General features: G+C 39.7%; 1 protein-coding gene across 2 annotated transcripts in view; it reads left to right on the top strand.

Annotated features, from left to right (window-relative positions):
• The window catches only part of LOC111588250 (replication protein A 70 kDa DNA-binding subunit-like), a 45,861-nt gene that overhangs the window by 13,739 nt on the left and 15,860 nt on the right, over positions 1–16,262 (top strand). For both annotated transcript variants that reach the window (XM_023298514.3, XM_023298513.3), the window contains exons 10-13: positions 3,233–3,425; positions 7,834–7,970; positions 8,551–8,699; positions 10,554–10,683. In XM_023298514.3, the coding sequence (XP_023154282.2) occupies positions 3,233–3,425; positions 7,834–7,970; positions 8,551–8,699; positions 10,554–10,683 (609 nt within the window). The remainder of the gene's footprint in view (positions 1–3,232; positions 3,426–7,833; positions 7,971–8,550; positions 8,700–10,553; positions 10,684–16,262) is intronic.

The raw sequence follows: 16,262 nt of genomic DNA, 5'->3' as shown, positions 1-16,262 counted from the left end.
TATAAAATCCCTGTGCAAAATTCTGTGGTGTCTGCAGGATTTCTGGTCAATGAATGAGCCAGAGGCAGGTTTTTCAAGGATTTTGAGAAAGAATTATTTAGTCATTTTTTGCTGAAATATACCGTATATGTTAGAGACTATTGAACATTTGAGATGAAATATAAAGCTGGGTGTTTGTAGCTGACTGGTTTAAGAAACTATTTAAAATGGGACATTTTGATATTGTTTTGCTGTTGTTCAAGTGTCTGGTTATCACTGTATCAGTCTGTATCAAATGACTGGATAAGCACCCATGACCGCTGCATCGTGGACTATAGACCCCGTTTATGGGTTGCCCGTTCAACCAGTTGAGTTACCGGGGCACCCCCAGAAATTAGAATTTTTGAGTGAGCTCTTCCTGCAAACATTCAAAGGATAGTTTTGGATTTTATCTGTCTTTATACCGTACTTATATGTCCATTTATACAATACGTTCATAGTCTTATTGGTAACTCCAGTCATTCCTCTTTCAAGTGAGCCTACACTGTAAGAAATAGGGGGAAACATTGCATTCTTTACTCTAGACAAAGCTAAATGAGGCTTCAGAAGTCTGAGTCTGTCTAATTAAGACAGTATCTTTGTTTGATTATCACATGTAGCTTCATTGTCACTGCTGTCTCTATTATTATGCTATAATCATTTCATCCTTAATAGACTGACTTTGGAGTATATCTACCCGAGTTGGATAACCTCGACTCATATTAATTTAAAAAGGACAAAACATATGGGCTGCCTTGTGTGTGTCAGACCACCTGTGTGAGAGTAGCGAAGGCAGTAATAAAACAGACAAACAAAACAAGTCTAGTTCCTCCTCACAGCACAAATATGTCTGAATTTGACAAATTATCAAAATAATCAGCGCAGGAATATCGACATGTCTTGTTTAGAGTTCTAGATTCTTCTTTGAGTAAGTGTCAGTTTTGTTTTAGATGGCTGCTTTTTAAGTGCAAGGTTGGATTACAGGATGCAACAATCTCTTCTTTAATCTGCTGCTTGTGCACAGTCTTCTGTCTTGTACATCATTACTTGAAAAAAGCTTATTAGAAATTGTGTTCATGGCCAAGGGTTTACATGACATTTAAAAAGTCACTTACTTGAGAGATTCAATGGAAACTCAGTTACAAAAGGGCCTGTAGCCACACTAAGTGTTGTTGCAATACAAGCGATCCGTTCACTTCAAGTTTAGAGAGCGAGAACAATTACAATGACCACTAACCCTCTAAGTGTGGAAAAACACTAGAATACTAAAATTGAAGTCAAGCGCTAGTACTTGCCAAACCTTAAAGAATCTGGGAAGTAGCTTTTAGTAATAGGATCATTTTTCAACCAAAGGGCTGTGGTTCAAGACCTTGTGTCAGCAAGCATCTGCTTTATTGTCTTTTAGTAAGAAATATAATCCCTACCAGCTCCATCTCCTGTTATATAACTGACTCAGACACTGACCCCTGAACCTGCTGCAGGACTGCAATTTAAACAGTGTTTTGCACAAGAATTGAAATATATACAGTAGTATTCTTACAAAAAATATTATAATCATTAAGAAGTATTTCACGTTTTTTAAATTAGTTATTAACCCTCTGAAGCTCAAGCAGTTTCTAGATGATTTTGCCTCTGTCATATTTTTATTCACTGTGGGCTCAATTTTCACTGCAATAGAAAGTCTTGGAAGAAAAGGTGGCTTTATATACTGTAGATATCTTACTACTTAAATTTTTGTTTTTCTTCTATCTGCTCCGTGTGCAGCCTGCAGTTCAGCCAAAAGTTCCTGAATTTTTATAGTGTGACTGACAGCCACAGCTGAGTCACTAACTAATGACTTCTCACATGTTCCAAGGGCTGCATCGTTTTTTGGCTTTTACAGAATCTGGTTACAGCAGTTGGTTTGTATTCGGCAAGTTTTTAAATGTAAATAAAATAATTTAGATAAATTATCCAGAGTTTTTGCTTAAATTTGGTTGTTTATTCCAACGCAACCGAAAGTCACACATGATTAGTCCCAGGACTGTCACAAAGTTCAAAGTCAGTTTCTCGCTCTGATGAAATGTAAATATGTAACATGTGATGTAATTTTGTTGATTTTTTTCCTTCCAAATAGCATTTCTTTAGAACCTGCCAGCGGGTTTTGGAGTTCAGAGACTTAATGCTAGTCAGGACACTTCCACATTAAGATCTCAGTGTCGCATTCAAGTGGTTAAATTTAGAAAACCAACATTAATAGATAAGTGATAAAAGTAAAATGTCAGGTGGGGCATTAAGATGCATAATGGCAGACAACATTTTTTCCTATAAAGAGAGCATAAGCAGAAGTTGGCACCAGTCTCAGGGACCAGCTGAAAAGCAAAAGAAAAACCACTTCTGATTAGAAAAAGTTCTTATTGGGGTGTGTTTGTGATATAATGGGTGATGCTTAAGCTGGACAATCAGAACCTGCCCCTTGCATGCTCCTGATTACCTGAGTCATTACAGACAGGTGGAACACATGTTAAAGCTCCTGCTCAACTTAGTCTGGCTCACAGAGCTTAATAACTCAATTAACCCTGGCCATCATTTTGCTAGCCACACTGGATCAGGTATCAGCCACTGGCACTGACTCCCAACACAGTCCCACATCCAATTTGTGCCCTCTGCCCTCCAAAGATAAATAAAGGAATGAATCCGTCTTCCCTTCGTGATCTGAGCATTGACAAAACAGTGAGTGGGTGTGACTGGCTCTGAGCAGCCAGAATGCTTATCACATTAGTTTCATGCTCCTATCTCTGTGTGGGGTAAATCAGAGAAGGAGGAAGGAAGGGAAGGAACGAGAGGCACAGAGACAAACTCGGAGGCAGAGGGAGAGAGAGAGGGGGGATATTGGAGACTTGGGAGAGTAAATGAAGAAGTGTGCCTCGCAGATTGAGTTTAAATTATGCTGTTTAACAGACTCGCTCTCAGCTGCTTCTTATTTTCTGGTGAATTAGAGAAGTGATGGTGCTGATATGACACCACATCTGAGTTGGACCTGAAGGTTTTTCCATTCTTATTAAGAGGTTTTGGTTGAACGGAAGCTGTATTGTCATAATAATTTGCTTAGCAGGATCAATAAAGTGGTCACCAATTTGATCAGTCATAGCTGCATTGAATTCTCAGGAAATGGCAAGTTTGATTAGGTGTAATTTTTTAATACCAGCACGCTGAACTTGCCTGTTCCCTGTAGGTGTACTACATCTCCAAGGCGACACTTAAGGTGGCTAACAAACAGTACACGACGCTGAAGCACGAGTACGAGATGACCCTCCACGCTAATTCATCCATTATACCATGTGATGACAGTCAGGGTGTCCCCACACTCAACTGTGACTTTGTGCCCATCGCGGAGCTGGAAAACAGAGACAAAGATGCTATCATTGGTAAGAGACGACGTTCATCAATGGCTCTGTTTGTTCATTCCTACAATTACTAATAACTAATAAGAGAACAACTAAACAGTGTGTGAACATGTAAAAAAAGCAGGAAGAAATGTAGGAAAAGGTAAAGGCAGGAGATGACACTGCTCACTTAATGCTTTTTATGGCCTCTCAAACTAAAAACCATGATTGAAAAGCTCAGGTTTTAAAGTCAAAGCTCAGAAACATTGATAATGAGCTCAGCCAGATAGGTATTTTGCCGACCAATCGGCAATCTGTGGCGAGTGTTCTTATAATGACATGACTCACTGCCTCTCCAAACTTTGTGAAGTGCTGAAACAAAGTGTTGGATAGAAAATGAAATGTGATTCAGCCACTGTGTGGTACTTTCCTTTGTGTATGGTTGTTTTAAAATTCAGAAGCAGAAGAAAAGATGCCTGATGCCGTCTGTGTGACAAAGAGAACTATTGTTATTTTTTACAGTACAACTTACTTTGAGCACATTTGCCTCATACATGAACATTTCTGTGTTTTTATCTGAAACATCAAACATTGTTAAAGGTGCTATGGCAGTCTCAAATGGTTGGTAATATTTACATTTGACTTTCAACACTACACAAGTTGAACTCCAAGCAGCTGCATTCCTCAGCCTTGTTTTAAACTCTGAAAACACTGAGATGTCAAATCCTTGTTTACAATTTATCCGATTTAAGGAAAGAAAAAAAAAGATAAAAGATGTTGGCACACAAATAAGACACTTGGATAAGAAAGACAATAAAATATTTAAAATAAAAACAAACATTAAGAAAAAATACATCTTTTAGATTTTTAATACAAAATAATCAACTAAAACATGTGCATTATCTACATTAACAGAAAGGCATACTCAAAATTATACTTTACTTATATAGAAGAATCTAAGAAGTGATGCTGTAAAGGCTGCAACCTAATTCCAGTTGAAGCGTTACACATCACTTTATGTACTGTCCAATTGTATGTGTTTGACGAATACTGTATGGGTCCTGTGGCTCTTTTCATCTCTGCTGTGGGTCTGTCTGACTAAAGAAATAAAGAACATTAAATTAAAAGCAATCTAGATCTGAATGAGAGAATGCTGCCACGTCAACTGATAAAGCAGCAATGTTGTGTATCTCATGTCTGAAAAGGGCTTTAGTTGGAAAGAAAAACTTCTAAGTACAAGAAAACTGGTGAATGTCACAAACTCTCCTCAACACTCACACATGGCACTTGAGAACAAGCGTGCAACTAATTGCTTGTTGAATGAAGCCCAGTGAGTAACCAGAACTGTCAAGGACATGTTAGTTGCTTTCAGTATTTCCACATATGAATTATCTCATCTGTCACTGCTGAACTCAGTCAATTGGGTCAATAGGTGTAGAAGTTGGAAAAATAAAAGATCTTAATTAATTGATAGACACATACCAGTCAGTTGAGAACCAAATGTCTTTGAGGAACACATTATGACAATGTCAGACTGAAGGTTAATTCAGGCATACAATGAAAAGGAGAGATAAAAACGAGGATAATTCTTTTTCCACTGTTTTCACGAAGGTTGGCTGCGATTTTTGACCTCAGTGCCTGACAGGCATGTCTTATCTCTGTGACAGGTAAATTGGGGTGGCCCATGTGCAGATTGAGGTTGAAATTGGTGATTTAAGAGTGTGCTCTTCACAGTGCTCAGTATTATTGGTTAGATGATGCTCAGGTATGACAGTGGTTTCATGTAGTTGTGGTAATGACAGCGTATTGTTTAGAGCTGTTACTGCTCTGTATTTAAATTGAGAAGTGAAAACGGCTCATTTCATCTTAAAGTTTATTCTTGTCCTAACAGTGACAAGAATCAACTGTTTTTGTTGCTTGTGAATTATCCATGTAAAAGTACCACCTTATAAAACAAGGTGACCATTTGTAAGTACCATAGCAGCAGAGGAACTTCACAACATATCTTGTCTGCTTGTCTGGATGAAGCGTATTCTGACCTTTAGGGACTGAAAGGTTGTTAAAGCATTCTGACATTCTGAGCTGTAATATTTAAGGTCGGGCATCGGGAACTGTTTCCAACTTAGAACCGGTAATAGAAGTCCAAATGTTAGAAGAATCATTAAGAAAGTTTATCTTTGATTCAGCTCCAAAACAAATGTCCCTCACGATAGTTTATAAACAGTGTACTGCAAACAATAACTGTGTATCTCCTTTGTTTGTCTGTCTGTCTGTCTGTGCCAGCAGTCAATAAATAACTGTATTAAGTCACATAGTTACTGTTTGTTTGCCTTAATAGTGTTGGAGGATGTACTCAAGTCCTTTACCTAAGTAAAGTACGAATACCAAACTGTAAATGTGCTGCATTGAAAATGTTGCTTAATGAACAACTATGTTTATATAATCACTAAAATATGCCGTAGTGTTCAGTACTCAGAGAAACGTCTGATATAATACAGTTTATTATATCATTAGATTATTACTTTGGAGGAAAATTACTGCTGTAGTAAACTTAATCTAGCATAGCCTGACCATTCTGCAGCAAAGATTGGTCTGGTTGCACCTTTTCTTTGTTCTCTTGCGGGAAAATGCTTTGGTTTGTTTGTATTTCTTTAAACCATTCACAATTGTATGGAATGGCTTTAAGCCCAGGATGCAGCAATGGTGCCCCCTCAAACTAGTGACGAGGGAATTGTTTTGGTGGAATATTTGTGCGCAGGGAGATGAAAACTGTCAACTGGCTAATGCACTAAAAAAATAACTTGTAGGACTGCATGATCCAAATCCTTAGCAAATATGAAATTTTTAATGTGGATGGTTCTATGCCTGGAGGTGGTTGTTGTTGTCAAACTAGTGCAGCCCTTCCTGCTTGCCCCTCAAAAAATAAGAATAGATAAGCAGAATCATAGTCAGAATTGTTAAAATACAAGACCTAACCCAAGTAATATTGCATTACCTTAGATTTCAAGCAAAGCAAGCCAGCACAGCCAGCACCTTAGTATAGAGTTTAGAGATGCACCGTTCCACTGGAGGTGTGTGTTTGTGTGTTCGTCACAGAGGGCCAGTGTTGCATGTTCTCTGTGTCATCTGTTGACACTTCATCCTCTCTCCTGCTCTCCACTCCCTCACACTCTACTCCTTTGTTAAATAGGGGATTATAACATGGTAATGAGAACTGTCAGCCTGTTCCTGTGGTGATAATGGAGTTCAGAGGTGGATGACATCGTCTCAATCATAATGGAATTAAGGAAGGCTGAGAGAGCACTGGCAGAGAGCGGGTGGGGGATGAAGGGGAGGATGAAGGGAGAGTTTAGAAAAAGGTTAGCGGACGAAGCAAACAGTAGGGTGAGGTTGAGAGAATGACTGATTTGCAAAATGTCTGTTATAAATCTGTCCAGCCATTTTGTTTAATGCGTGGTCACTCACTAGTCCTGACTCCAGGAGATGACTGACAGAATACTGACCGGCAGAAGAGTGTACGACTTGGATATTGCAATCCTTAAAACATGGATGTAAACAATGTACAATTTCAACAAAATCCAGTTTTGCAAATGTTTTATGAGTAGGAAAATACATTTGTCAAGTCACAAGGACACAACATTTTAGCGAGTATCACTAAATGTAGATATAACTTTTTTTACTGTAAAACTCCACAGAGCTCTGTTTAGTTATTAATCAACTGATAATAACAAATCCCTACTTCTTACAGTTTCTTGAATTTAGCTGCTTTTCTCTTGTTTCATATGAATAAGATATGGGTTGTAACACTGTTTTATCAGAGAACAAGTTGCACTTTAAGTTGTTAATGTAGACGATATCCATGTGCCATTATGTATTAAATGTACAAGTTCCACTTTTTTTCATTTAAATTGTGCATGTCATAGCACTGAGATGCATTAGTCAGTATTTGTTCCCTTTGTTTTCAATAAGCTTGTGACATTGCAATATATGCTCTTTATGAATTAATTTGACCTGCACTGATTCAGACTGCACCTTCTTGGAGCTCAGCACTGACTGCTGTTAAGTGCAGCAATCTTCAATGTAGCATTCAGGCCTTGAGCATTAAAGGAAATTGAATGAAGAATGAGTGTGTTTGTTGTGATTCGAAATGTGGGCCTGGGTGATAGCCAGCCTGTTATGACATTTATGTTAGTCTGCTGTGACTTGGCAATATCACAGGAGTGTCAGCTCTGTGATGTGTTGGATCTTTACTGCTTCTGATGTGATAACACTTCACATTACCATTGGAGTATATCCAAGTGGTATTTTTACAATTTTCACTATGTAGAGGCATTTCAGAAGAATTTCTTTACATAATATTTTTTTCTTACCATATTTTAGGAATATTTGTCTACCTGTATTCATTAGCTATGTATGGATGGAGATGTAAAATGGTTTTCTCTACTTGCAGATTTGATTGGAGTGTGTAAGAGTGCAGAGGATGTATCCCGTATCACCACTAAGTCCAGCAGAGAAGTCTCCAAGAGGGCCCTCAGCCTAATAGACACAACCGGCAAAGTGGTGACAGTCACACTGTGGGGAGAGGAGGTGAGAACTATTGTCTTTTTCATTCCCCTTCTGTAGTCATGGGTAGATTTGTGGTTTAACATAAAACCATGTTGAGCAAACTCTAATAAGTAGTGTATTTATAAAGGTCCCTGTGTGTGTATGTGCGTGTGCATCCCCCTCAGTGCACGTGTGCATGCATGCATAGCAGGACACTGTGGGTGCTCTTGCACACAGAGCACTTTGATTGGGTTTTCTGGCCTGTAAAATTTGGATCGGTCAAATGATTCCTGTGACCTTCAGGACTGTTTTGAACCAGAGTCTCTGATTTGAGACAGAAGGCTAAATAACTCTCGAATGTGCATGAAATGGCACTATTCTTCTCTAAGCTCATTTGATCTGCAAGAGCTAATCCCTCCTCTTTGCCAAAATCCGAAAATGACTTTCAAATTAACTTGTAGGTTGTCCAATTATAAAAGCAGGCTTTACCACATATTACTTTCTGGTGTCTCCAAGTTGCAGACATGTACAAAACATATGACACGAGAACACAAGTGCTTTTTGCCGTCTCATGTTCCCTCTCCTCGATTACTGTTTTTGACAATGTTTTTTCGTTCTTCAGGCGGAAAAGTTTGACAGCTCTGGGCAGCCTGTGGTTGCCATCAAAGGAGCTCGCTTGTCTGATTTTGGGGGCAGATCTCTCTCTGCTTTGTTCAGCTCAACAGTCATGGTCAACCCAGACATACCAGAGGCCTTTAGACTGAGGGCGTGGTGAGTCAGACTGGTGTGCAACAGTACAACAACAATCACACACAGAATCTTGCCAATATTTCATCACAAGCAGAGACACAGACAAATGACTCTGCTGTTAGAAAGACTGTCCTTGCTGTATTGTTTATTTACATGAAATAAGCTATAATGAATGCTAAACACAGGGCATGCTCACCCATACACACACTGATGAGCAAAAGTGTAAATGATCGCGTCAGGAGACTGGTGGCACGTGTCCCCTCAGTTCCACTGGGACTGGATGAAGGGAATAACAGAGAAGCATAACATGGATATTTCTGGATTCCAGCTCAGAACAGCTCCTGTACGTGCTCAGAAATACGGGGACACGGTGAGCCGCATCAAACTGGATTCCCATTAGCAGTTCCTGTGGAGGGATTTTGAATTATGACTCATTCACTCATTAAGGCCGTTCCCAAGTCTGGCCACCGCTGAAATATAAATGCGCTTTTCTTTTTTTTTTCCCCTGTGTGTGTGTACATAACAACACTTCAGCATGCATATGACTGCTTGTGTGTTACACTTGAAAGCTATTCTTAGTCAGACACAACTTCAAAGTGTGAATACAGAATGTAAAGAGGTGTGTGTTTGTTGGTACCTGTGGTCATTGTTCTTGTCACTTTGTCAGTTATTGTCAAGTGTATAAATTTTCCTATTTGATCCGTGATCACTAGCTTTGGCTGTGTTCGTAAGTGTGTTGTATTGGTTATAGCAGTTACTTGTGTGTGTCGGAGAAAGAAGAGGAGCAGACTCCTTTGCTACAGCTTTAATCTTAGTCTTATTAGGTCTCCAGTCAATAGACATCACATCCTGACATTCTAATGGTTAAATAACTAAAAAAAAAAAAGCTGCACTCTCCTTCCTTTCATCACTCCTTCCATTCTTTTCTAATCCCCGGCTTTCCCCCGATCTCTGTCGCTGTTTGGTCCCCTCTCTGGTTTACATGCTGACAGCGGTGAACGAATGACAATGAAGTTGTTCAAGGAGCAGACAGAATGTTTTCCACTTCTTTTTAACATTTATGTCTGCGCTTAACAAAGACAAAGAGAGTGTGTCTGACTCCGGTTCCTGTGGCGATATGGTGCTATGTGGGATTGTTTTGACCAGGCTCGCTTGCATAATTCAAGGAAACTGATGAATTTGTAAGATGCCTTGATTAGATCGCTCTGCTCAGCTAGAATACAGAGGAGAGTTGCACTGATGCATTAAGATTTTAGAGGGAATATAAAAGGTACATAAATGAGAAGATGGAGTGGAGAGACTGTAATGCAGATGGACAAGTTTTCTTTATCTTTTTTTTTCCTCAGTGAAGAAACTCTCTATATGGACAGAAATGTATGCAAATATAAAAGGCTGATAGATCTATGAATGTATATGCCCATGACAGACGGCCATGTCAGATGAAATATACTGCAGAACACAGACGCAGTGGCTGTAAATCTGTTAAGGGGTTAAGGGAGTAATTCAGTTACATCTGAAGCTGGTTTCTTTAGATAATAACTAAAGCAGTGCAGTGTAGTATTTCCACAGGAAGAATCAAAGTCTGTTAATGTAACATGCGTGCTTGCTTTCATACCATCTCAGACTCAGAGATGTTTGTAAATGTTGATCATGAATCTTGTGTAGGTAAATCATTTGGGTATGTAGGGATCATGTGTTACATTCTCCTTACACATTCTGCTTTTAATTTGACTTGACAAACCTTACTTTGTTTCCTTACACTCTAAACAATTTAAATTGCATTTCACATACATGTTTTTTTCGTGTACTTGTTTGAGCATGTATTTACTTGTGTAAATATACATGTGTGCTGTGTGTCTTAATGTCCAACTATAGGTATGACCAGGAAGGCTATGCATTCGACAGCCAATCACTGACAGAGACGAGGTCATCAGTTAGTGGATCAAGGATGAACTGGAAAATGCTGAGTGATGTTAAGAGTGAAAGCATGGGACACGGAGAGAAGGTGCAGTGCACACATACATCCATAAATGCAAACACATGCACTCCGGTTCAAAAGTTTGGGGTCACTCAGAAATGTCCTTATTTTTTTAAATAAAAGCTTTTTTTTTTTCGGTGAAGATACCATTTCATTTATCAGAAATCCAGTCTAGACGTTGTTAATGTGGTAAATGACTATTCTAGCTGGAAACGACTGATTTTTAATTGAATATCTACATAGAGGTACAGAGGAACATTTCTAGCAACCATCACTCCTGTGTTCTAATTGTACATTGTGTTAGCTAATGGTGTTGAAAGGCTAATTGATGATTAATTGATGAATTGTGCAGTTATTTTAGCACATGAATAAAAGTGTGAGTTTTCATGGAAAACATGAAGTTGCCTGGGTGACCCCAAACTTTTGAACGATAGTGTACATATATTCACATAGCATGGCATGAAGCTAAGAAAGAGCTCACTATTAAATGCACTGAGAGAAGAGAGAAAATTAGCTCTAAATCTAAAGAACAGGCAAAAACTATTCCATGGCTAGACTTTATTATATTAAAACAAGGAAAATTTTTTTTTTTGTAATTTTTATCACATGCCCCTTTAGCAATTTCCACTATTGGCTTTGGTTGTCGATTGATTTAGGCGCATGATTCAGTGCAGTCTGCAGTAAACAGCTGAATGTATGAATCATTACGTGAACCACAAGCAACTGTGATAGTGATTATATTACTGAAATATATTTATACCACTGTGTAATTTAAATTTTTACGTTTGAGTTGTAAATCGGTCTGTTTACTTGCATTTGAGTCACACACAGGGGATGTATAGTCATTCTGGTGGAAATTAGACTGTGAGGTGTGTTACAACAACAACAAAAAAAAAAATCTTATTTGTGTTTTAGTTTTAGCTAGATCTCTGAGCCGGTTCTTTATGAAAACTTTGGTTGGAAGCAGACTGATATGCGAGTCAGAAAATCCTTCTCTTGCTCGGGCAGCTGGCTACTGTTTGAAGAGGAATGAAAGAAACCCTCTGCAGATGATGTAATATCAGCATAACTACAGTAGAACTGAGGTTGATAGGATAAAATATTTTCAGTGTTGTAAGACAAGCACAGTAAACATCAGATTTTGGTCTCAGTCCCAGAGAATCAAGGAGTTAGAGTTTCACTGCTTAGCACCAAAGTTTGCAGTCACACAGGGGCAAATCCATCATGCTGACAGACTTTGACATGAAGAGCACAAGTCTTGCATTTTCTCAACTTCTTTCACTTGCTTGCTCTCGCCACTCTATTGCTGGTTTGCACTTTTTAAGCTTCTCATACAGTATAAAATATGGCTGAATTCAAATTACTTTCTACTCAAGTTTTTCTGGCCCCGATCCAGTCCAGATCACTGAATATTTAGTAACTGCCAACACCATTTTCCTACACAATACATGCTTTAGGTAATGTAGATTACCCATAGTACCTGGTTGCGCCACCCGGTTGAGCCTTTTATTGCCTTGTAGCAACCCAATGAGTTGGGCAGTTCTGTGTTGGCAAGCAGAGAGTGTTGTTGGGTTTCAACTGATAAAGGGGCACCATGACAAAGTGTTCTGTGATGTTTAATAAACTGACCAGCACACGTGTTACTGTAAGCCACTATCATCTTGGATAGCCTCTTGTGTCACAGTAGCATGTGAAACAGCTGCCTCTGCAGACAGTATCATTTATTTGTGGTTTGAAACAGCAACATTAGCAGAGGACAAATGTCCATTCTGCTGAATTTGCAAGAAAAACTAATCACTGAGCAATTGATAATGCTGTATTTAGTAAGTAAGTTATTCAAATTTCAAGCAAATTTTTGCTGTGTAACAGCAATCATGAGCAAAGGATCGGGCTTGGATTTGTGTGGATACTACAGGGTGGGCCATAAGTTTCCATACATAGGAAAAATAAACATTTTATGTTGGACAGTGTTTTTTTTCAATATAATCTGCTCTATATACGATTACCATTGTTTCGAAAACACATAATACATGTTTTCCACTCTTGATGAACTTGCATTAGCACAGTAGAAGTTATGCTTGTAATAGCATTGGTGATACGTTCCTTGAGATGATTTATGTCTCGTGTCTTCATCTGATACACCATGGCCTTCAAGTGCCCCCAAAGATAGCGTCAAACGCATCTTCTAGGGTATCTGAAACATAAAAAATATACATTATGCGTTTTCCTATGTATGGAAACTTATGGCCCACCCTGTATTGAGTTAAAGAATGTTGTGATCAGCATGGATCCCAGAAGCAGGGAATCAGGACATCCCTTGTCCCAAAATTAGAAATTAATTATTATATTGGCAGCACTAATCTTAATGCTCTACTGAAAAGTCCATTGGCTCGATAGCTGTTGTTTTGAATTTGCTATGTAAATAACGGTGACTTAACTGCTCATCTCTTTGTCTCTCCATCCCTACTCTGTGCAGTAAAGCTGGAATTTGCTCTTCAGGCCATAAGAAGCATAGACATGGTGTATCTAGTCCTCCCTGGTGTGATCCAAAGCAAAGGTGACCCAAAATGTTTGGCAGCAGTTTGGTTACAGTTGCTGCCAGAACAATGCTCCAACTGCCTGACAAAGTCCATGCTGTGTTTTCTGTTGGCATTTGTTCCTTGAGACTTTTCAGTTCTGAAGGATACCCACTGGGCAGTGGGACGTGCTCTTTGACACATAGGTGGAGCAGTGGTTAGCAGACACCAGGGTGTATCCGCTCACTGGCAGGCCTGTCCATCAGGCCTCTAGGCAAACTGCTGCTCCACATGCAGTTCAGCCCAGGGTCATATAATACCCAATTATCATGTGTTGCCACAGGGAGGCACTGCAGGAGTCTTGGTGGTCAAGAGGCTATGCTCTAGCAGGGGGAGGCTTACGCATTCGCCTCCCTTCTTCTCTCTTCAAGGTTAAAGAGCTAGCTAGCAGCAGGCACACAAAGCAGAAGTTCTAGCTGATGCTTAGGCAGCTACTCTCTGCATCACACCAACCCAGTGTTTTCCAACACCAGCACACTGTATCTGCACTTCTGTCTGAATATGATGTCAATACGGCCATTTGAGCTGAACTGAACTGACAGCAGGCATGCTAAAAACAACCCCTGCTACAAAACATCACAGGGTCATAGCGTGTTTGTCACAGAGATTTACGGCCTCTTATTAAAAACTATCAAAAGAAGATTTTATGTAAACATGGATTTAGTGATTTTTTTGGACCTGACTGCTCTTCAGTCTCATTTGAATGTAAGCATTTAGACAAACATAAATCCACAGTCAGTCTTCCATTCATTGTAAACAGAGCAGCTCTAGGCTGTGCCTTGCTATGACTTCATGGATTAGAGTCATGCTTCTCTTGTTTTTGCTGTGGGAGGCAGATAGTGATGCTCACATATTAGCAGTACTGCCGGACGCCACTAGAGGAGCATGCGAGAACTCTCAAATTGAATCATGTGCCATTTTAAGAGGTGTCATTGCACAGAATTATCATGCTTTTGGCCAAAAGTAGAGTGCATCTAAGTGGAATGTGCCACTCCTAAACTTTCCATCTAATTAATTAAGTTTATCTGAGACTAGTCTCCCTCATTCCTTGCATTTAATTGGAAGCCACTTACGGGTAGCTTCAAGATCAATGTCGTTTCTAATAAAAATTTCTAATTATGTGTTGGAGGTGGAGGAAGCCTATAGGGCATAACATTACCGGAAGGGAAGTAGCACGAATGGAAAACGCGGGAGAGTGAGAGACGAGTAGAAAAGCCAGGCAGAGCCACTTACACTTCATGTCACTTACAAGCCTGCGCTGAAGGATGGGAGGGTGCAAGACTACAGAAAAAAAAAGAGAAAGAAGGAGGAAAGAGAGTGGTGACTAAAGGGAAGGAGTGACAAGGAGTGTTGAGAAATGGGGACGGACAGGAAACGTTAACTGGCAGATGTGTGGAAATAAGTGGAAGAAGCGAGAAATTCTCATGTTATTCAGTTTTTTTCTTCTTCTTTCGTCATTCTCTTTGTTTTGTCCCCTGTTCTCTCTTCTTCTCTCTCTATTCCGTGTACCCCCAACTGTTTCTGTCATTGAAAATCTTTAAGGAGGTTGTCTATCACATACTCTAAGGCTGCTTTGGTTATAGTAATGAAATCCAAATCATTAGTTTATAGTTCCAAGGAACCTGGTTTGACATTTTACCTGTTTGGCTCCATGTATGTGCGTGACTCTGCCTCTGTTTGTGTTTCTGTGTGGTTGTAAGTGTGCAAGCCATTTCTAATTAATGTAGCAATGTGTGTGTTGGGGTTTTGGGACAAGCATTAAAGTTGGCATGTGCGGCCATGTCAATTATGTGAAGTAGATTTACACTTGGTTGCCCTTCCACATACAAATTTTAATTGCATTTAGGTGCCAGAAGGTGACACAGGGATTTGGTGTGATAAGAATGAAAACTATTTTCAGAATGTCAAGTCTGTTTTTTGTGTGTGTGTGTGTGTCTTTAGGTAAGTCTAAGTGCGTATTTTTGCATTTGTGTGTCTGTTGTTGTGTGCAGTGTTAGTCATGCTGCTCTTCTAGGTTCTCATCAGTGTGCTTAAGGTTAAGACTTTGCCCCAAGGCTTCTGTGTATACACTGGAATACAGAGGGAGAGAAAAAGCACAGATGGAGAAGGGGAGAGATGATGACAAATGCTTTGGGATTTATTTAGAGTCATCTAGTTTTGATGGGATCACTATTGTCTGGATCCCGCTGACCTCTGTCCGCACATTGTCGGTAGCATTTGCCAATATGACGAGCCCTCAGCAAGCCCCCTTAAAAAAAGAATCCTGTTCTTTTCTTCCTGTCACATCCACCCTCCTACCACCTTCCCCACCTCTCCAGCCTTCCAGCGCTCCAATCTGCCCAAGTCTGCAAAATGTGACGAGGCAGGCACGCAGGCGGAAACATGGGAGTGCAGTGTTGAGGGGGAGAGGGCTGTTGCTTACGGGAGAAAATCTCCTAATTAAAAAAACCTTCTTACTAAGTGTTTCAGAAGGGTACTTGCTGTGTGGCATGGGTACTGGGTAGATGGATGGGTGGACAGATTATGAGGCTCTGAGTCAGTGTTCGCTAGCGGGAAAAAAGTGTCAGAGAGCTCTAAGTCTGACTGACAGTATCTGTAGAGGTCGTGGGGGACACAGGACAACATCAGGCTTCTCACAAGGGATGCAGTGAACACAATGGCCTTTTCACATTCAATTCTCTTACTAAACATTTTACAGAGTGTGTGGGCTGTATAACGAAGGAACAGCATTGCTCAGTCAGTGTGTGTGTGAATTTGGCCGGCATCCTAGAAAGAGTCTTTGATAGACTCATTTAGGCCAACATTAGTAATGAGTCTGGCCCAGCTCTAGCTTGTAGTTGTTGTTTAGAATGCATTTTAAAGCATTTCATTTTAAATTCTGGCTGTAATTCCAACATCTTGTTTAAGGCCTGTTCTCCTGGTAGAAGAAATACCCTCTGGTGAATCTAGGAAAAAGGATTTTTCTGTGGTTCCTTCCATGTGCATGTATATCACATTCATCACTTTGTGTTTAAGCATGTGTTTGCTTGC

The sequence above is a fragment of the Amphiprion ocellaris genome, chromosome 14 (assembly GCF_022539595.1).
Source record: "Amphiprion ocellaris isolate individual 3 ecotype Okinawa chromosome 14, ASM2253959v1, whole genome shotgun sequence".
Taxonomy (NCBI): Eukaryota; Metazoa; Chordata; class Actinopteri; family Pomacentridae; genus Amphiprion; species Amphiprion ocellaris.
Note: the sequence above shows the minus strand (reverse complement) of the source record. Positions and strands in the feature narration are given on the sequence as shown.